We start from the raw sequence: 20,015 nt of genomic DNA, 5'->3' as shown, positions 1-20,015 counted from the left end.
TGCACGGAGCCCCTCCGGCCTTCCCCACTGGCCACCCCGTGTCCTCGTGGAGCCGGGCCGATGCAGGGCCAGCAGGCCTGGTGTCAGGGAGTAGGGCAGCCCGGAGCTGCCAGACGGGGGAGCAGGTAGCCATGGCTCCCACTCCCTCCAAAAGCTTGGCTCTGGCCTGGTTCCTGGGGACACAAACAGGTCTGACGAGTTCCTCGGCAGCTGAGTCCTTGATTTCCAGGAAAGCTAAACTCTTCGAGAGCAGAGAGCAAGGCCTGGGAGGAGGGAGGGATCTTTTGGAATATTCCTCTTCCTCTGCCTCGGGCCTTCCCCAGCCCTGCTCCGCAGATCTTACCCCTTGTGTCCTGAGCCTGGGAGCCCCAGGCGGATGGGGACGCCTCTCTCCCCACCTCCCCCAGAGGGAACATGGAGTGCAGGAGGGCAAGGGACAAGGAAAGGGACCTCCTCACCGTGACCCCCAATTCAGTCCCCGCCCCCATGTCCCAGTGCAGGGTGTAGCAGTGTGGGCTAGAGCTTGTGGGCACAGGCTCGGAGCCATGCTGCCTGGGTTCCACCCCCAGCTCTGCCACTGACCTCGTCACCTACCTGGCTTTCGTTTGTTGTTTTGGTTATCTTTCCCTTATTGATGTATAGGATTTTTTTTTTAAACCCTTGCTTCCATGGACCTTACATCCTTTTTTTTTTTTTTTAATTTATTTATTATTTATTTTTGCTTCGTTGCTGCACGCAGGGTTTCTCTAGTTGTGGCGAGCCGGGGCTACTCTTCGTTGTGGTGCACAGGCTTCTCATTGTGGTGGCTTCTCTTGTTTCAGAGCACAGGCTCTAGGCACGTGGGCTTCAGTAGTTGTGGCACATGGGCTCAGTAGTTGTGGCTTGCGGGCTCTAGAGAGCAGGCTCAGTAGTTGAGGCAGATGGGCTTAGTTGCTCCGCGGCATGTGGGATCTTCCCGGACCAGGGCTCGAACCCGTGTCCCCTGCACTGGCAGGCGGATTCTTAACCACTGCGCCACCAGGGAAGTCCCGATGTGTAGGATTTTTTTTTTAAGTATATTCGGGATTTAAGATCTTTGTCAATATCTATTGTTGCCAATATCTTCTCCAGCCTGGGCTTGCCTTTTCACGCCCTTCATGGTGTCTTTTGCTGAGTGGAAGTTTTCAATTTGAAGTCCAGTTTCTGCCCTTTTATTATATGGTTGGTGCTATGCGTGCCCTGTTCAAGAAATCTTTGCCTCTTCCTTAAACATCCCTTGAATCCACCCCCCGCCCCCTCCCCCCACTGCCTTCTTTGCCTCTGTCTGGCTTCTAGCTGCCAGGTCTCTCCTGGCCCGCTCCCACCTCCTCCCCACTGTGTCCCCACCCCAGTTCTTGTCTCCCTCACTGCATGATCTTTCGGCCCGGGGACAGGGCTGGCTCATCTCCACATCCCTGGGACTGGCACGAGGGCTGGCACGCACTAGGTGCTCAATAAAATCTTCATAAATGAAGGCAGTGTCCCGTGCCCCAGCTGGGGATCATTAAAACTGTCAATTAGTTCTAAACACCAGCTCATCAGGAACATTTGAGCAAAGCCAGGAAGTAAAAACTTTGGAAAAACCAACAACATAGGAATGTTTAGCTTTCTCCCCAACCGGAGCATTAATCACAAAACCTCAGACCTTGTTACATTATTTATTCTTACTTTGCCCCTGACCCGCAGGCCAGGGAGCCTTTTCCTTGCACACACACATGTTGGCTGCAGGGGCTCCTCAACGGCCGCCCCTCTCCCCCACCCCCGGCCCCGTGTTTGCTGCCTCTGAATGTGTGTATGGGGTGGGGGTGGGCGTCGGTGGTCCCCTTTTAGTCCTTCTCTTCGCCATGCGTGATGACGTAACACAGGTTCCTATAGTCCAGATTGCCACACACATCTGGCGGGAAAGCAGCAAACATCTGCTTGATCTGGGGAAAGAGCCGGGAGTCAGCCTCAACCAGGGCCGAGGTGGGGGCCAGAGCCAGGGGTCACCCAAGGGCATTAGGCAGAATGTCGCTCCCCTCTTTGGAGAGGGAGGCATCAGGGTGGAGGCCACAGAGGCCAGGCCAGCAGGCCAGGATCCCACCCATCCTTGTTCCCATCCTAGGAGTCAAGGGGGACATCATCTCAGCGGATCACTAAAGAAGGAGCACTTCCCAGGAAGATGCTTGTCAGCGCTGGGCCAGGCCCTGAAAAGCCGGCACTCACCTCCTCCTCACTGAAGCGGTCTGCCTGCGTCATGAGCTTCTCTTTGATGCTGTTCAAGGGAGAGAAAGGGTCACATTCAGGTTAAGGGCCACTCTGTATGTGGACACGCGGATCCTGGGGCTGATGGCCCAGGAGGACACCAACCAGGGCTGGCCCTACAGCCCCCAGATGGCTGTGTGGCCTCGGGCGGCCACTTCAGCTCTCAGCCTCCATTGTAACGTGGACTCCCCTCTTCACATCAGATGGGGACCCAATGAAATGAGCTTGGGACCCCGACATGACTGTGGGGGCCACTCTGATGTCCCATTGTGCACTAATAATCAACCTCTAGGTCGCTGAGGGGAGCCTCTTTGCCCTGGTTCTAGACGCACTGCTTCTTCAGCTTATGATTTTTGCTGACATCTGTAAGGTGCTTCGGAGCGTGCAAGGTGCTTGCACTCAGCCAAGGGGCAGGAAGGCTACCCAGGTCTGTGTCCTCCTGCTCCTGCCCAGGTCTCCTTTGCTCCTCACAGCCCTGGGAAGTGAGTACTATTATCCCCCGTTTACAGAGAGGGAGACTGAGGCTCGAGAGGGGTACTGATGTGCAGCGGCAGGGTGGGGCCTGTCCCCCTGGGTGGTCCAGAAGAGCAGCTCCCCACAGGGGCCAGAGCTGCCCGGGGCCTGGAGGAATGGCCAGAGGTGGGGCATTTGAGGCTGTGGGGGAGGGATTGGTGCCCCCAGGAGCTCAGAGGGCTCCATAGAGCTCTCGGGGGGTGCAGAGGGCAGGGGTGGGACCAGAGGGCTGAGCAGAGCCCTGAGCACGCATGTGCCCTGTGGTGCCGGCAGCCGCCGCCCTGCTCCAGACCGACGCACATTTTCCACTATTTATGTTACTACCGGACAGTCACAGTTTCCATCTCTCCACGCTGGGGACTTTTCACAGACTCTCTTTCAACCAGAGCTTCCTCTGTGGCCTGCCTGGCAGGCAGCCATGTCTTTCAGATCCCATAGCCTGGGGATGGCGCCTGCGGTTCCCAAACTGGGTCTCCAAAGGGTTCCTCCCAGCCCTGACTTTGCTCTAGTGGGAGGGAAGGTGGGTGGCAGTAGAGGGGTGGGTTCAGGCCACCCTGGGGGGTTCCCCCAGTGCCTCCCTAGGTCTCCAAGATGGGGGTGGGAACCCGGACTCTGAGGGAGGGGTGAAGGAGAGGGCTGCAGCCTGAAGAAACCCTCGGGAACCTCGGGAACCCCTCCCCGACCCCTGAGGAGAGTGTGACTCAAAACTCTGGGGGGTGAGGGGCTGTAAGAACGTCTGAGAGACAAGATAGACCCTCCTCTCTTCCTCCCTGCCCCGCTGCCCGCTCCCACCCCACCTCCATCACGTGCTGTGCTAATATTGAATAGAAAGCAAAATCAGCCTCCAGCCGAGGCCTCAAGCCTCACAGTAATTGGTCATGAAGCCTGTGACTAAGGAAGAAATCTTGCCTGCCCAGGGTCACCCACAGGCCCAGGGAGGCCTTGGAGGCCCTGAAGGGACAGCTCAGAGGTCGGCTCAGAAGTCGGCTCAGTGTCTCAGCCCCTGGACAGGCTGCCTCTGCCCGGCCCGCCCCGGCCCACGAGTCTTGGCTGTCTGCCCTGTGCTCTCCCCGGGCTGAGGCTCCCAGGCATAGCAGGCATTAGCGCTCCCTCCGTCAGTGATGCCAGCCCAGTGGCGGCCGGACAGCTGCCCACGGCCACCTCACTCTCTCTGCAGCCCCTGCTGAGCTGGTTCCTTCCCATGGCTCCGCCTCCATCCCCACATCCACTCGGGCCCTGGCTAACATCTGGCCCAGTCCTCTTCCCAACACCCTGGATCCCATTGGTGCTGGCCTCTTGTATTTCACTCACCCATCCACTCGCCTCCATCCCAACGGCCAAGACCCTTGTGGCGGCTACAACCCTCTCTTCTCCTCCTCCAGGCTGGCCTCCATGTTGCCCCTGCCTAACTGCTTCTTAGGCTTTCCCATGCCCCCAGGGCAGACCCAAGGTCCAGGGCTACCCCACACAGGCCCTGCCATCCTCTCTGTGCTGCCTGCACCACCCCCGCCCCCCGCCCTCCAGCCACAGCCCGTTCTTCCTCACCAACCCCAAACATGCCCTCTCTGCTCCAGCCAGGGCGATCCTTAGCCTTCCTTCAGGGCCCACCTCTACCCCCACCCGTTCCTCCCTCGCTACTGGGAAGCCCTCACCTGGGGACCCCATGTTCCCCATACACATCCACACAGATGGGGACACCGAGGCCCAGAGAGGGGAAGGGACATCTAGTAATGGCTGAACTGGGCAGGGTAGCGGCCTCCTGCCTCCTGTCTGGAAGCTGCCTGAGATGCCTGAGTTCCAGGCAGGACAGGAGACCGGGCTGCGACCCACCCTGACCCGACCCCAGTCCATCTATCACCTGAGACTCTGGGGAGAGAAGGCAGAGGAGACTTACAAATCAGCCTTGACGAAACCTTTCCCTTCAGTGTCGAAAACCTTGAAGGCGTGGAGAATGGTCTCCTCCGGGTCCGTACCTAGAAGCAGCACACACAGGCAGGGGGAGCGTCAGGATGAAGAGGCCAGGCAGCGGCTGGGGGTGGGGCAGGTCCCGTGGCCCCTACAGAGGCCAAGGGCTCAGGGAGCTTCCTCCCCAGCTTTAGTCCACAGTGAGGCCACAGAAGGGATGTTTCAGAGAAACAAGGAACAGTAATAATAGCCAAGGGCTCTGCATATAGTAACAATCAGCCTGCACAGATGCACCTGGAAAGGCCTACTAGGCGTTTACTATGTGCTTAACCCTCCTGCCCATTGGTTCCATTTTACAGATGAAGAAACTGAGGCTCAGAGAGGTTAAGTGACTTGTCCAAGTTCTCACAACTGATGCTATGTGATTCGGCTATGGATGGAGGAGAAAGAGCTTTTACTTGGGGGCTGGAGGTGGGGACTCTGGCATTGGAGGAGTCTGAGAGGTTGTCCAGGCCAGAGGCGGGGCAGGTGGGTCCACAGGTTTGTGGGAGTGAGGGTGGGGGGACGGGAGAGGCAGAGTGCATCCAGAGCAGTTCTGGTTTTATCACTTTTATAGTGTGGGCTTTGGCGAAAGATGTCATTAGAAGAAATGGTTCTACTAACACAATGGGATTAAATACCCAGCCCCCTGCTGGTACAGATGGGGAAACTGAGGCCCAGAGAGAGGAAGGGACTCACCCAAGGTCTCAGGGACTGTGTGAATGACAGCAGGTGGCCTGGTGACCCTTACCTGGTGCTCTTCCCCCCATCACACTGCCCTCCCTTCTCACTGTGGAACCAGGGGATGTCCCCTTCCTTCTTAAGGCTCAGCTGTGTCATTGGTGAAATGGAGACAAGGGCGGGGTTTGCTGCCCGCCTCCCAGGATCAGTTAAGATAAAGGGTCATTCATGGTAAAGGTCTTGACCAACATTATCACGGCCACAGACACATCTGAGTGCTCTGTGCCAAGTCCATCCTGCAGCTTCGGCACTGTACCCTGTGGGACTCCAGCACAACCCTTGTGGTAGGTCCTGATGCGCCAGTTTGTCAAAGAGGAAACTCAGGCTCAGAGAGGCTCTGTTACTTGCCTGAGGTCTCCAGCTATAAGGGGAGGAAGGCTTTGAAGCCAACTCCTTGAACCTCCAGAGCCCCCTTCTTGTTCTGCCACGCTGTGCTCCTGTTTCTCAGACTGGGTCAGGGCCAGCTATGTCTCCCACATCAGACTCGGTCAGGGCCAGCTGTGTCCCCCCATCAGACTGGGTCAGGGTCATCTGTGTCTCCATCAGACTAGGTCAGGGCCAGCTGTGTCTCCTCCATCAAACCGGGTCAGGGTCATCTGTGTCTCCCCCATCAGACTGGGTCAGGGCCAGCTGTGTCCCCACCATCAGGATCATCCAGGACAGGATGATGTCTGAGTCGCTCAACATTTCTGAGACTGGCCCTGAGTGACTGGGCCGGGCTCAGTGCTGGCCTTGACAGCCTGGGAGCTCCTAGAGGCAGAGCCGTGGGCTTCCTCTCGGTAGGGTGGCAGGGAGCCAGTGTGCCCAGGCCAGAGGCTCAGTCCAGGGTCCGTCACATCCTGGCCTTGCAGGAGGAGAAGGGGTGGCCACGGGATTATGGTTGGGGCGCGGCTGTGCAGTCTCTGCCTCCCAGGGTCTCCGGAGAGACCTCCGTGCCGGGGCAGCCTGGCTCCAGCCTGCCTTCCTCAGGACGGGCTGCACGTGGACCAGCTGCCCTGGGTTCAGGCCCCGTGGCTGGACATTTACCGCACCCGGTCCTCCCCTCTCTCCTCCCAGAATGGGCCTCTGCTCTGCAGACGGCAAACCTCATCAAATGGGCTGCAGAGAGACTGCTTCCCCTCATTGCTGTTGGGAACCTCATGACAGCGTCCTTGTCCCAATTAGAGGGACGAGGTGGTGCCTGCCCAGCCCCCCGGCTCCTGTCCCCATCCCAGGCTCAGCCAAGTTTGCATGACAGGCTCAGCTGGAGCTCCAGCCCCGGAACCCCTGCGAAAATGAGAAAAAGCTGCAGCCCTGGGTCAGAGCTCTTAGCTCGGCTGCGGACGGACACGAGCTCCAGGACTTGCTTTAAAGTCGTGGCTGGAGTCACGCATGTCTTTGCCTGGGAGTGTACCCCTGCCCTGCCCCCTGGACTTCTGCGCTCTTCAAGGAGGTGGCCATGGTCCCAGGAATAACCCCGAACAGCTGCCCAGAGGTGGGCCTGAGGGCACTTCTCTGTCAGCTGGAAAACACCAGGCTGTCGTGGGTTTAGTGGTGGCCCCCAAAAGATATACCCAGGTCCTCATCCCCAGGACCTGGAAATGTCACTTGGCAAAAGGGCCTCTGTAGATGTAAGGAAAGGCTCTTGAGATGGAGTGATCATCCTGGCTTATCCGGGTGGGCCCTAAATCCAATAACAAGTGTCCTTACAAAAGTGAGGCAGAGGGAGACAGAAGAGGAGGGGGCAGTATGACCACAGAGGCAGAGATGGGAGCAAAGCAGCCACCAGAAGCCGGAAAAGGTCAAGAACGGGTTCTCCCCTGGAGCCTCTCAGGGAGCCTGGCCTGACAGATTTCGGATTTCTGGATTCCAGAACTGAGAGTATACAATGCTGGTGTTTTTGAGCCGTCAAGTTCGTGGTCATCTGTTACAGCAGCCTCAGGAAACTAACACAAACCCCATTTTACAGACAAAAAAACTGAGGTGCAGGGCTTCCCTGGTGGCGCAGTGGTTGAGAATCTGCCTGCCAATGCAGGGGACACGGGTTCGAGTCCTGGTCTGGGAGGATCCCACATGCCGCGGAGCAACTGGGCCCGTGAGCCACAACTACTGAGCCTGCGCGTCTGGAGCCTGTGCTCCGCAACAGGAGAGGCTGCGATAGTGAGAGGCCCGCGCACCGCGATGAAGAGTGGCCCCCGCTTGCTACAACTGGAGAAAGCCCTCGCACGGAAAAGAAGACCCAACACAGCCATGAATAAATTTAAAAAAAAACAAAAAAACTGAGGTGCAAAGAGCAGATAAGCCTTGCTCAAGGTCACCCTGGGGGTCAGTGGGAGACCAGGTCTTAAGCCCAGCGGTAGCCGAGGCGCCAGGGGAGGGTATCAGGCAGGGGCCGCCTGAGCATGGGATGACGATGAGACCCACCCCGCAAGGGCAGCCGCAGCCCAGGCTGGCCCTTCCTTCTGACCACGGAACCCCAGCCCGGCCTGATGCTGCGTCTCAGGGGAGTGCAGTGGTTAGAGCCAGAGTCAGGGTTACAGTTCCATCCCTGCCACTTCGATGCTGGGACACCTGGAGCAGGTGTGGTGACCCGTCTGAGCCTGGGTCTCCTCACTCACGAATGAGGCCCCTGATCCTCTCCCTGGAGGAGAAGCCCATCCTGTACTGGGGTTGGCCACAGAAGCTTCCAGAACCCCCCTCCCCCATACCACCTTCTCCTGACAGCAGCGGGTGGTAAGGCAGAACAGGCAAGATGAGCCCAGGGCTAGGAAGGTGGGGCTGTGGCTGGGGCACCATCCTGATGGTGCGCAAAGGCTTTCTCGCAAACTGTCCCGCTGGGCGCCTCACAGCCCTGCAAACTAGGGGTCATTACATTCACCCCACTCTGTGCTATAAAGGTGGAAACTGAGGCAGGGTCTGGTGTGTGTGCCCCGGGGGCTGGTGTCTGGGGCTGCACCATGCTCCTAGCTGTGGCGTGCATCGGTGAGGGGTACGTCAGCACACAGGGCCCTGCCTACCCACACCCCCTCGCCCAGCCCCTCCCCAGGGCCCCCTGGGGCCTCAATCACCTTTCAGCTTCTCCCCAAACATGGTCAGGAAGACGGTGAAGTTGATGGGCGCAGGGGCCTCCTTCACCATGGCCTCCAGCTCCTCGTTCTTTACATTGATGCGGCCTGGGGGAGACACCCAGGAGTACGAGGAGGATCAGAGGGGACCTTGCCTGCAGGCAGCCCAAGAGCTCGGGACCACGGAGCCTCCTGCAGAATCCCCCAGCCCTACCGTCTCACCCGCCCCCACTCAGCCCTAAGACCCTGCCCACCTGCTGGGGGACCTCGGGATGGAGGCACATTCAGCTGTGGCCAGCACTGGGCTGCCCCCCACCACCCCCCTGCCACCACCTCAGCCTCCCTGGAAAGGAGAGCAAGTTGGTGGTTATCCCCATTTTACAGATGAGGAAACTGAGACCCAAAGAAGCTGAAGCTGAGGCACACAGGGGTGGAAGACCTGGGCCTCAGGGCTCAGGTGCCCCAGGAGGGATGCACTGGCTGCCTGGAGACGGGGACTCGGGTTCCTCACGGTCCCAGTGTACAACCAGATCTCTGGGAGCTTAAGGCTCAGTCCGGAAGTGAGTTGGTTACGCCCCTGTCCCCCAACCCCAGCGTCCCCATCCAGGCTTAAGGCCCATCCCTGGGCCCTCAGAGAAGGCAAAAACCTCGCTGGCAGCTGAAGACCGCCCGGTAACCCGAGTCCCGCCCCTGGATATCTCCAGCCTCTTCCCCACCCCCTGTGTCTCCCCTGCTCTGCTGACCCCTCCCCCTCCCACTCCCAGTCTTTGCACGGGCCACTACTGCCCCTGAAATGCCCCCCTCCCTCCCCTGGCCAGTCCTCCTCTAACACCCGGGAGTCTCCCCTGACCTGCCAGGCGGTAGCCGCTCCTCCTCGGCACCCCCAGAGAACACCAGCCCCTCACACCCCCTGCGCCAACCGCCCTGGCCTGCCCCCAGCCGCCCACTCTTTCTGGATGGCCAGGGCTCGGCTCGCCCCCAGTCCCCAAGCCTCCGGCTGCTGGTCACCCACCCAGGGCAGCAAAGGTGTCCCTCAGGTCCTCCTTGTCGATGAAGCCGTCCCGGTTCTGGTCCATGATGGTGAAAGCCTGGCAGAGACACGGGCACTGAGCAGCCGCCCGCCCACCTGCCCAAGCCCAGGCCCCCTCCCCAGAGAGATCCCCCGTCCCTGCAAGGGGCTGTCCTCCCAACCACTGTTGCCTGGGCAACCTCAATACAGGCCCTCTGGCCACCCGGTCACCCAGCTCAGCATGACACCAGCATGAGAGTGATGGTTAACCTGCCCTGGGCTCCTACTGTGCGCCAGCACGTGCTGGGGCTTCATGCCCATCCTTCATATCATGCTCCCAGCAACCCCGTTTTATAGAGAGTGAAACTGAGGCTCGGAGAGAGGAAGGGCTTGCCCTAGGTCACACAGCAAGCAAAGGCTCAGGGAGAGAGGGGTAGGGGCTGCCCGAAGACAGCTCGTCACATCTCCAGAGTCTAAGCTATAGCATGGCAGCCTCTAAGGATAGTGATGTCACCACCCCCCAGGGACTGAGGGCTGACCCCACGCCTTGCCGGCTCCCTAATGGCTTTCCGTGCATTCCTGTAACCCTCCCAACGGCCCTGGGGGTGGTTGACCAACCTCTTTAAACTCCTGGATCTGGGACTGATCGAACATGGAGAAGACGTTGGAGCTGGCTCCACCCTCTGCTCTTTTCCGGGCTCTTCTGGGTGCCTGTGAGGTTCCAGGGGAGGCCTTACAGAAGCCCCTTCCTGGGGAGGTCCCCCATTCGCCCCACCCACCCCTCAGGGCTCATCTCCTGAACCACACTGCCCGCCCCCACGGACCCCAGCAGACAGACCAGGCTCCTCATGAAGCCTGGCAGAGAAGCAGGGCGTTTCCCTGCTTCTTCTTCCCGGCAAGAAGCCAACAGAGCGTCTACCCCGCGGGGCTACCTGCTGCTTCCCCGACAGGCCCCTGACTCCAGAATGCAGGAGGTCAGTGCCCAGGATGCGGAGCAGAGAGGGGCGTCTTTTCTAGCACCAGCCGCCACGTGGGGGCCCTCCTCTCCTGCCACCCTCCCCGGTGTTCAGGGTAACACCCAGATCCCTTAGCCCTGTGAGGTCTCTCCCTTGTCCCTCTCCCAGAGCATCCACCCCCTCCCCGACCTGGGTCCCCCCCACTTGCTTTGAGCTTCCTTCTCTCCCAACATTTGCTCCTGCCATTCCCACTACCTGGGACACCCTCCCTGCCTTCCATCGGGGTGAATCCTCATCCTTCAGGCTCAACTCCTCCGCCTCCTCCTCTGAGGAGCCTTCCCTGACTAACCCTGACCCAAGGCCAACTTAGAGCTCCCCCACCCCCTCTGCCCCTCCCCACCAGTCTTGGGTTTCCACACCCTGTAGCACGTAGCACACTGTCTTGCCGTATCTCCCTGTGTCTGTCCCACCTCTGGGCTCCCCTCCCCCACCCAGGGCCTGGCTCCGATCAGGGATTGGTTTGGAAATAGCTGCCCAGAGCTCAGGGCATATCTCAGGGCAGCAGGCAGAGCAGGTGACCACCCACGTGGAGGGTCTCTGGCCAGACTTCCTGCCTCCGTGTGTTTCTTTCCGGATGTCATGGTGCCTGAGAGTCGTCCAGTACTGGGCATTTGCTGAAAGCTCTCCGTTCCCAAACCCCTCCATGGGACCTTTCTCTCAGCAGCCGTCACTAAGGTCCCCATGTGCAAGGAGCCCCAGACTTGGCTTGTGATAGGGGGAAAGGACAGCCGGGACTTCACAAAGGAGGAGGCGGAAGGGGACCCCCCACAGACGTGGGCGTCCCCACACCCAGCTCGGGCCTCCATCTCAGCCCCTTCCACCCTCTGTGCCCAGCCCCCGTCTACCCCACCCCAGAACCCAGGCTTCCCCGGCGCCCCCGTGCCCGCCCCCAGCGCCTCTGTGGTCTCCCCTCCCCCCGGCTCACTCCTGTCTGCCCGCCCAATGTCCCCACCCCCGCACTTGCCCCCAACTCCCCTGGGTTCCTGGGCTCACTTCAGGAGCCGCAGTGCCCGGCTGACTTATAATTAGCTTTTACTGGGTCCTTTGTCTCCACTAATCCTTTGAAAGGGGGCTGGCAGGGCGGCCAGGACGTTATGATGCTGTAAAACCCCTGTAATATTTATAAATCCCTTCAGACATCATAAAGAAAAGAACCTCCCTGTGGAATACATCTCACATAATTACATATACATTTCCTTCTGGTTAATAAAAAGCAATCGCTTCCGTCTGTGGGATATGCTGTCCTTTCTCTCCTCAGACCTGCCCTCGGCCACGGCATCCCCCATCCTTGTCTCGCCCCAGCCTTTCAAGTCCATCTGGGGGAAACGTCACCCTACTGTGTGACAGACCCTGTTCTAGAACCTTGCAAGGAAGGAAGGGGTTGTTTTCTCCCACTGCACAGGCAAACCTGAGGCCCAGGGCCCTGACCAGGCTTCTGATCACCTAGCCAGGACCCTTTCCAGCCCAGCTGTCTTGGAAATTCCCTTTTATAATGTGCCTCTAAAAAAAAAAAATCCGCTGAAGGGAACATCTCAGGGCAGAAGGGCGTCCCCCAGACCTGAGTTCTCATCCTGGCTTTGCTATCACAGCCTCTGTGATGTTAGGAAAATCAGTTTTCTGCCCTGAGCTTCATTTATAAAACCGAGATAACGTCTCCCTCAAAGCATCCGGACATGTATTAGGTACCTGCTGACCTCCAGCCAGGCCCTGTGCCCAATCCCAGGGACCTAGAGCTGAATCAGGCCTGGTCCTTGTCCCCAAGGGGCTCACAGTCTGGCTGGGAGACAGACAATCAGTAGAGGGTGATGGAGGGAGGGAAGATGCTGAGAACCCAGAGGAGCCTCTGTACCGCTGGGGTACTCACGGCAGACCTCCTGGAGGAGGTGGCTTCTGAGCTGAGGCTTGACAGAGTTCTCAGGCCAGGAGGGACTGATGAGGGTGAGTGAGACAGGGGCATGAAAGAACAGCACCATTGAGAGCCTGCAGGGAGACCCGAGGGGCTGGAACACAGGGGCAAGGGGAAGGTGGCAGGGCAGGCCCCACATGGCCTGAAGGACCCCGCAGCAAGGCCAGCAGCCCCCATGCCAGGCTCCATAGGACCCAGGCTGTCCTGGAATAGTGACCCCGGCCCCCATAGGAAACATGTTCTCTTAGTGAGATCAGAGCCCCACTTTTCCCTGAAACCTCCAAGCCTGGCCCACTCTGTCCCCCTCCACCCTCCTCTTCCTCGCTCCCCCGCCCCAGCTTTCACCTCGGCAGCCCCCACCGAGTCCAGGAAGGTAGAGACCCAAATCAGGACCCACAAGGATGGACTGGCCGGGTGCAGGGATGACATCAAGGGTGAAGAAAAGGTCAGGACAGGCACAACATCAGGTCAAGGTCAAGGATGTCAGTGAGAGAGACAAGGTCAAGGTCAGGGTGAGTTCAGGCAATGAGGTAAAGGTCAGTATCACAAATGAAGTCAAGGTCACAGGATGAGGTCAAGGTCAGGAGGCGGGGCAGCACCAGCCTACCATGGTCTGGATGGCTCCCTCGAGCTGCAGAAGGGCTGGGGGAGCTCGGCGACAGCTCTTTAAATAGTGCTCCAGGTCCGGACAACAGTTTGGAAGGTGACAAAGGACAGGAAGGGGGCCTCCCTGCCAGGCACCTGTCAGGGACCATTGAGAGTGGGTGGAGTTGTGGGATCCAGAGACTGTCCAAACCACAAGGATCTCCACCAGTGCGGGGCCAACAGGATCTCTGCAGCCAAGGGACAAAGGCCCAGGAAGGGGCTCCTGGCTGAGGACACACGGTAAGTTGAGGCCTGGAGCCAGCTGGGAAGACTTGGCCTTGGGCCATGCAAGTTCAGGAGAGCTCCCAAGGCAGGGCCACCCATGCCAGCTGGGGAAACTCAGGGCTGCACCGCGGCCTGACCCCTCGAGCTGTGTGACTCTCGGTGGGACACCATCCTCCAGAAGGCTCGGTCCTCTCATATGAAAAGCGGGGAGCCCGTGACTCTGTCTGGTCAGCCCATGGGGAGAGTTTCTGCATCAGCCTAGCCTGCAGGGACCCCCTCAACCAGTAGGACTACTGCCACCATTACCCACCCCAGCCTGGGCCCCCTCAGGGCATTGAAAATAGTCCAGGGAGTTGAAAGAGCAAAGAGACAAACAAGAAAAAGGGAGGTGACTCCGATGAAGGAGAATTGAGAAATCACATGCCCATCCACTCTGGCCACACACGTATTGGGACGTAGCCCGTCCCCACCAGGCCTGGGCCAGCCCAAGAATTCTCCAGTTCATGTGACAAGCCGAGCCTGCACCTGCCCCTGGCAGGGGCCCCGTGTGTCCAAAGCAGCCCGGCTGCCCAGTATGTACAGCCAAGTCGGCCCCCACCTGGGGCCACCAGGTCTGATGGGCTGCCAGGGCCGGCAGTGCTGGGCTCAGGCTGTGGGCCCACCTGGCCCCAGGCACAGGACAGCTTAACTGTCCCTGGAGCTGGCCTTAGGCCTCCAGGCCCCGGTACGGCTGATCCCCTGTCTTGGGGGAGGGAATGTGATGATAACGAAAACAATTAGAGTGGCTGACGTTTACGAAACACAGCAAGTCAGGCTACGTCCTAAAACTTGTGTCTTCACGTGGACTCCTTTACCCCATTTTCCAGGTGAGGAAACTGGGGCACACACGGGTTAAGTCACTCACCCAGGCTGATAAGTAGTGGTGCCAGGACGAGGGCTCCTTTCTAATGGTTCCAGAAGGTTGTGCCCATTGCGATGCTCCCCTCCCCAAGCCATCCTGGACCAGCTGACTCTGACCAGCCCCTCTGACCTCCCCGAGGACTGTGATGGAATCTCCCGCCCTGAGCTGGGGCCAGGCCCTGCCACGCTGCCCCCTGGCAGAGGGACCAACCACACGGGGCTACAGGTGTTCAGCAGGTCAGGGAGAAGGGAAACTGGCTCTGGGCACAGGAGCCAGGATTCCAGTCCCAGCCCCATCTCCGCTCACTGTGGGAGACGAGCAGTGTGGGCACGGCAGGCGCCTGCCCCTTTCTGGGCCTGAGTGGAGGAGCAGGTGGCCACTGTCCACGCCAGCTCTGGCAGCAGCCTTTCCTGGCCCGGTCCATGAGCCTGGCCCTGGGGCCTCCTGGCTCTGGGCTTGCTGAGCAGGGAGAGGTGATGCCATCCGGGGCTACCACCCCTGCTTCCTGCTGGCCGGAGGTGTCCATATGCAAGGCCTGGATGCCCCTGAGCGCCTGCTTCTGGGGATCACTGCTCAGGACAATGCAGGGGCTCCTGAGGGCCCAGGACAGTCCGGAGCACTCGGAGAGCCGCCCAGCCTGCCAGGAGGAGGGAAATGCAAGAGGGAATCGCAATGGAACTCGGAGTGAGTCACAACAGAGCTCACAAGTGCTGGTAAATGAGTCCCCATGGTTTCCTTCCCCGGCCGCCTCCTCCTTCATATTATGAAAGCAGGAAGAGCTAGTCAGAAATCTGGTGGAGACCGTGGAAACCCCCAAGGAGAGATGGTCGGGAAACACTTGTCCCAGGGGTAGAGGGGAGTAGGGGGAGATGTGGGGAGCATGCAGCGGTCCTGGGAAAAAGAAGCTCTGAGTTCCACCCTCGTTGTGGGACTCTCTCTCAGCAACACACAGACCCTCAGTTTTCCGCATCTGAGAAATGGTGCCAGCAAGCTGGCTGCTTGGAAGCGGCCATCAGGCAGCCCAGTGCCCTGGGAAGGAGTCACTGGCCCAGTTTGGAGGGCAGAGCCCCCACATGGATGGAATTCTTTTTTTTTTTTTTTTTTATAAATTTATTTTTATTTTTGGCTGCGTTGGGTCTTCGTTGCTGCGTGTGGGCTTTCTCTAGTTGCGGCGAGCGGGGGCTACTCTTTGTTGCGGTGCGCGGGCATCTCATTGCGGTGGCTTCTCTTGCTGCGGAGCACGAGCTCTAGGCACGCGGGCTCAGTAGTTGTGGCACACGGGCTCTAGAGCGCAGGCTCAGTAGTTGTGGCGCACGGGCTTAGCTGCTCTGCGGTATGTGGGATCTTCCCAGACCAGGGCTTGAACCCGTGTCCCCTGCTTTGGCAGGGGGATTCTTAACCGCTGTGCCACCAGGGAAGCCCCTGGATGGAATTCTTGATGAAATTTACCACCGCAGTCCCCCATCAGCCAGATGGGGCTACGGCGAGTCTGTTGCCATCACCAGGTCACATTGTTCGGCTCGGCTGACCACTGGGAGACGGCCAGCTGTTGGGGTCAGAGAGACCCCCGAGGGGTTTGTGCTCCCAGCCAGGTGCCTCCAGGAGCGATTAGTCTCGGAACTGGAATTTCAGGTGGGCCTCAGGGAGTCAGAGGACTTAGACGGTTGTGAAAGTGTGCCCACTTTCCAGAGGGCAACCGGAAGTCTCAGGGGTGACCAAGCCAGGATGGGAACTTGAAAGAGACCAATTGCCTTAGGACAAGGCCAGCCCCCTGCAGGGTGACAGCTGTCACCCAGACCACATGAGAGCAAGCTGGGGCAGGTGACTTTACCCCTAACCTCTCACCACTAACTCCTTGTGAACAGCAGGCTGTCCCCTGCCCTCCCAGGCCCACTGCCCTTGGATACTGTCCCCACCGCCCCAGCCAGCCACCACCTTGACCTCCAGTGCTTTCCAAATCCTTCCTTCATTTTCCTTCCTCCAAGCCTTTGCCCAAGTCACATGCCCCCTCCCCTCCCCCACTGGAGTCACTGTCTATCTCCAACCTCTACTCCACAGAGCAAGGACCACCTGCTTTTCCCTCACCACCATTGCCCCACCTAGAGGCTTCCACTCACCTGGCCTATGGGAGCATGGAGGGAACCATCAGCCCTCTGAGTCCAGCCCTGCTAGATGCTGAGTGTCTTTTGCAACCTCCCCATCAAGTGGCTGTTGCTTGCATACCACCTGTGATGGGGAGCTCACCACTTCCCAAGCAAAGGCAACTCAAATTGGCAAATGCTCATTGATTGTCTACTGTGGCCCTCCGCTGGGTGTTCTGGGGGACTAAGAACTCAGCCTTGACTATTCCTGGGCTTGGGTCATTGTAGTAACCCAGTCAGACAATGTACGCTGAGTTTCTTCATTCACTCATCAATTATTTATTGGGTGCTGGGCACAGCGCTGAACGGAACAGGTGTGGCTCTGAGAGTGAGGGGACCAGACAAGAAGTGCCAACACCCACCCGTTCAGAGGGGACATTATGGGCTGGGACCCAATGAACTGGGCCTTGAAGGATGAGGGGGACGCAGTGGGAGAGATCACTGCTCTGGGAGGAGGGCAGATAAGGTGTGGGTGTCCCGGGGCACCCACGGAGTTGCTCAGATATGAAGGGCCAAGTGGGAGGGGCCGGGGTCCAGCGGGAGAGGGGAGCAGAGGGGGCAGGGCTGTTCAGAGGTGGCATCCCGACCATCGAGAGGTGACCTCGAGGGCCCAAGCAGGACCCAGCACAGAGTTCCCAGACCGGGCTTGGGGCTCCCTCTTCTCTTGGTTTAGGGTCACTCGGCACACTGAGCAGAGGAATCCTGTCCTTTCTCCTCCTGCAGCCTTCAAATCCGCAGCTATTTTTATAGCAGGATGCTGTGGCCACAGGCCCCTTGAACGGGTGCCTCTCCCATGCTTCTGCAGATCGAGCACACTGGCCGACCCTCTTGGCCGCTGCTATAAAACAGGCAGGAGGCATCCTGGGAGACATTCTTCTTAGCTTTAAAGGTTTCCTTGTCTTTTCTAAGTGGCTCCAAATTAGAGGAAGGCTCCAGACAGGGGCGGGCCTGGGGAGGAGGGGACAGCGGGGAGTTTGGGAAAAGACAGACCTCCCCCTAATTATCCTTAAGATCTCGGTCATCCCATCTGCTAATTAGAAAGTTGATGTACGCGAAAGGCAATTTCCTTTGGGTTAAGAAGGAGCAAAGGGTAAATCGGCTCTAAGTCTGTGTTCTGCTTGAAATGTTAACTGCAGAGTGGTGGCCTGAGTCTGGCCCCCGGTCACTTGGGAGGGGGCGGATGCCTCAACCATGAGCACAGAGACTACTGTGCCAGCAGCACGTGTTGGATGTTCCTCGGCCAACGCCGGATCTATTGGTCTGGATTCTGAGTGGGGAAAGTGGTCCTCAGGAAGCTTGCACCTCCCTGGTATTAGGGCCCTGCCTCCCAGGGATTATTTGGTGAGCCTCCTTGGGGGAGGGAGGGGACCGACCCCTTTGTCCAGTCTCTTATCTCATGACTGGGGATGTGATGGCGAGGTGGGGGATGGTGAAAAGCAGGTATCAGAACCCAGACCTCCTGACCCCTGGCTTGACCACCCCCCGGCCCCCCCCAGGGGAGATCCTTCTCACACGCTCACACTGCCTTCCTCAGAGTTAAGTGGCTACAGAGTTTGACAGGACGGTTTGGCGACCAGGTCACAGCCAGGAGGATCCAGGGGTCCACGGGTAGAAGTGGGGGCTCTCACTGCAGCATCACTGCAGAGGGTGACGGTGACTTGTCTTCCCAGCCTCAGTAGCCACGAGGCAGGTCAGACCTGGCAGCAACTTGTGCTGAGGAGTTGCACAGGAACAACCTAGGGATTGTAGCTCACAGTCAGCTCAGCTCAGACATGCGGTTGTAAAAGTGCAGGTATTCGTGGGTTGCATTAATAGAGGTCTAGGTCCTCAATCCAGGGAGGTGACAGTGCTACCTTCTGTTGACCTACACAAACAATAGAAAACTTAGGCTTGAACCTAGTACTGCGCTTTGCAGGGGAGGGCTTTTTGGAGGATAGCCACATGAATTGCGGCTGAGGGGTTGGGGACTCTCAGCTGGAGAGTAACAGCCTTGGTGGGAAGCATAATTGTGGCAGTTTATTGGCTGGGCCATGCATGGCCTGTACCCACTCAGCTGGGACCACTCCTCAGCTCTCCAGCCTCCATTGTCCTTCCTCCGGGTATTTGCCGTCAGGCTCATAGGCTTTCTCCAAGCTCTGTGCCTTGGGAAGAACTTTCCCTCTGTTATCCCATTTTAATTCTACTGTTTGGGTTATTAGCTATTGCTACGTAAAGAATCACCCAAATCACAGTGGCGTGTTCACAGTTTCGATGGGTCAGAAATTCAGAAAATGCATAGCAAGGAAGGCTTGTCTCTACTTTGTAATGTCTGGGACTAAGGCCAGGGATGGCTGGACAGCTAGCGTTGGAAATGTCTGAAGGCTTGACCACGCATGCGTTTGGGGTCTGGGCTGGGAAGGGGGGAGGGGAACACGCGGTGAACGGTGGGGACCAGCCCCCTGGTTCACAAAGCGCAGAGCTCATCCCACCCGACAGCTAAGAAAACTGAGGCCTGAGGCAGGGAAGGGCTGGCTCGAGGTGCCACTGGAAGACTTTTACCACATCCTGGAAGAGACACATGGGAGCCGAGTCAGCGGGGACATCCAGATGGGCTTCCCCCTCTTCGAGATGCGGGACATCCTGGCGGCAGACGGTGGCACAGGCGATGCTTGACCTTGGGGCCCTCCCAGGGGCCTGGAGGCTGGCAAACAGGCCAATTTGCTGTACTAATGTGTGCTTTCTGCTGCTCGGGGCCTCCTCACACCCTCTCCTGTGAGCCGGGCCAGAGGCAACAGGACAAACTATAATTATGTCAAACCACGCCCTGCTGCCCTGGCTTAGCAATTAGCCAAGTTGCCCAGCATCCAGCAGCTTCCACCCCCGCCTGGCTCAAGGTGGGGTGAATCAGAAGCCAGGACAGGGGGTGGGCCACTTTTTAATGCCCCCTCCCACCCCTACCCCCCAGGAAAAGAGCCTGCAGATGGAGCTTCCTTCCCCTGCGAAGGAGATCATGGAGCCGGGCCCCCTCCCACTCCACAGGCTGCAGCACCCACAGTGGAGGGACAGTGGAGAGGAGAGCCCTGCCTGGAAGGCATCCCTCCCCAGTGCCCGGGCCTGAGCTGTAGGGGGACCAGCAGTACAGCTGCAATCTTCTCCCCAGGGTCTGGGGGCTGTGGATAGACTAGAGCTTGAATTTGGAGTTAGACCTGGGTTCGGGTCCTGCTGGGCCTGACTTCTCTGTGACCTCGTGCACATCACTTAACTGCCTCAGGGTCTCTGTTTCTTTACCCGTAACCCGAAATTGTTTGTATTTTTAAAAAAAATTTTATTGAAGTATAGTTGATTTACAATGTTGTGTTAATTTCTGCTGTACAGCAAAGTGACTCAGTTATACATATATATATTCTTTTTCATATTCTTTTCCATTATGGTTTATCACAGGATACTGAATATAGCTCCCTGTACTGTACAGTAGGACCTTGTTGTTTATCCATCCTACATATAATCGTTTGCCTCTGCTAACGAAATTGGTTGTATTTACTCAGCAAGTTTGTTATGAGGGTTAAAGCATCGCGCCTGGAACATGATCGGTGATTATCAATTGGGGCTACAAACCCTGTCTGGTCATTGGCAGAAGACATGGCTGTCAGTGACAAGATCCCCCAGCTGCAAGGCCACGCGGCCCAATC

General features: G+C 58.3%; 1 protein-coding gene across 5 annotated transcripts; it reads right to left on the bottom strand.

The window, feature by feature from the left end:
- Nucleotides 1–1,316: 1,316 nt before the first annotated feature.
- MYL10 (myosin light chain 10) lies at nt 1,317–15,740 on the bottom strand. 5 transcript variants are annotated; one of them, XM_082429932.1, is made up of 7 exons: nt 14,210–15,740; nt 10,132–10,224; nt 9,517–9,592; nt 8,508–8,612; nt 4,670–4,748; nt 2,224–2,272; nt 1,317–1,943 (listed from the first exon to the last, which is right to left on the bottom strand). In XM_082429932.1, the coding sequence occupies exons 2-7, from the start codon at nt 10,165–10,167 to the stop codon at nt 1,845–1,847; spliced, it is 444 nt and encodes a 147-aa protein (XP_082286058.1). In that variant the 5' UTR covers nt 10,168–10,224; nt 14,210–15,740; the 3' UTR covers nt 1,317–1,844. The 5 variants fall into 5 exon arrangements, with proteins under 5 accessions (XP_082286058.1, XP_082286055.1, XP_082286059.1 ...); XM_082429929.1 differs by lacking the exon at nt 14,210–15,740 and adding an exon at nt 13,043–13,609; XM_082429933.1 differs by lacking the exon at nt 14,210–15,740 and adding an exon at nt 10,446–10,474.
- Nucleotides 15,741–20,015: the final 4,275 nt, after the last annotated feature.

This window comes from Balaenoptera physalus (assembly GCF_965194825.1).
Source record: "Balaenoptera physalus genome assembly, chromosome: 16".
NCBI classification, from domain to species: domain Eukaryota; kingdom Metazoa; phylum Chordata; class Mammalia; order Artiodactyla; family Balaenopteridae; genus Balaenoptera; species Balaenoptera physalus.
This window is presented reverse-complemented; position numbering and strand designations above follow the sequence as displayed.

Coding starts and splice junctions, on each gene's coding strand:
- MYL10 (XM_082429929.1), bottom strand. CDS start 13,501: ATGAGAGGACCGAGCCTTCTGGAGGATGGTGTCCCACCGAGAGTCACA. Junction 9,593..10,131: donor AGATCCAGGAGTTTAAAGAG/GTTGGTCAACCA, acceptor TGTCTCTGCCAG/GCTTTCACCATCATGGACCA. Junction 1,944..2,223: donor ACCGCTTCAGTGAGGAGGAG/GTGAGTGCCGGC, acceptor CTCTTTCCCCAG/ATCAAGCAGATGTTTGCTGC.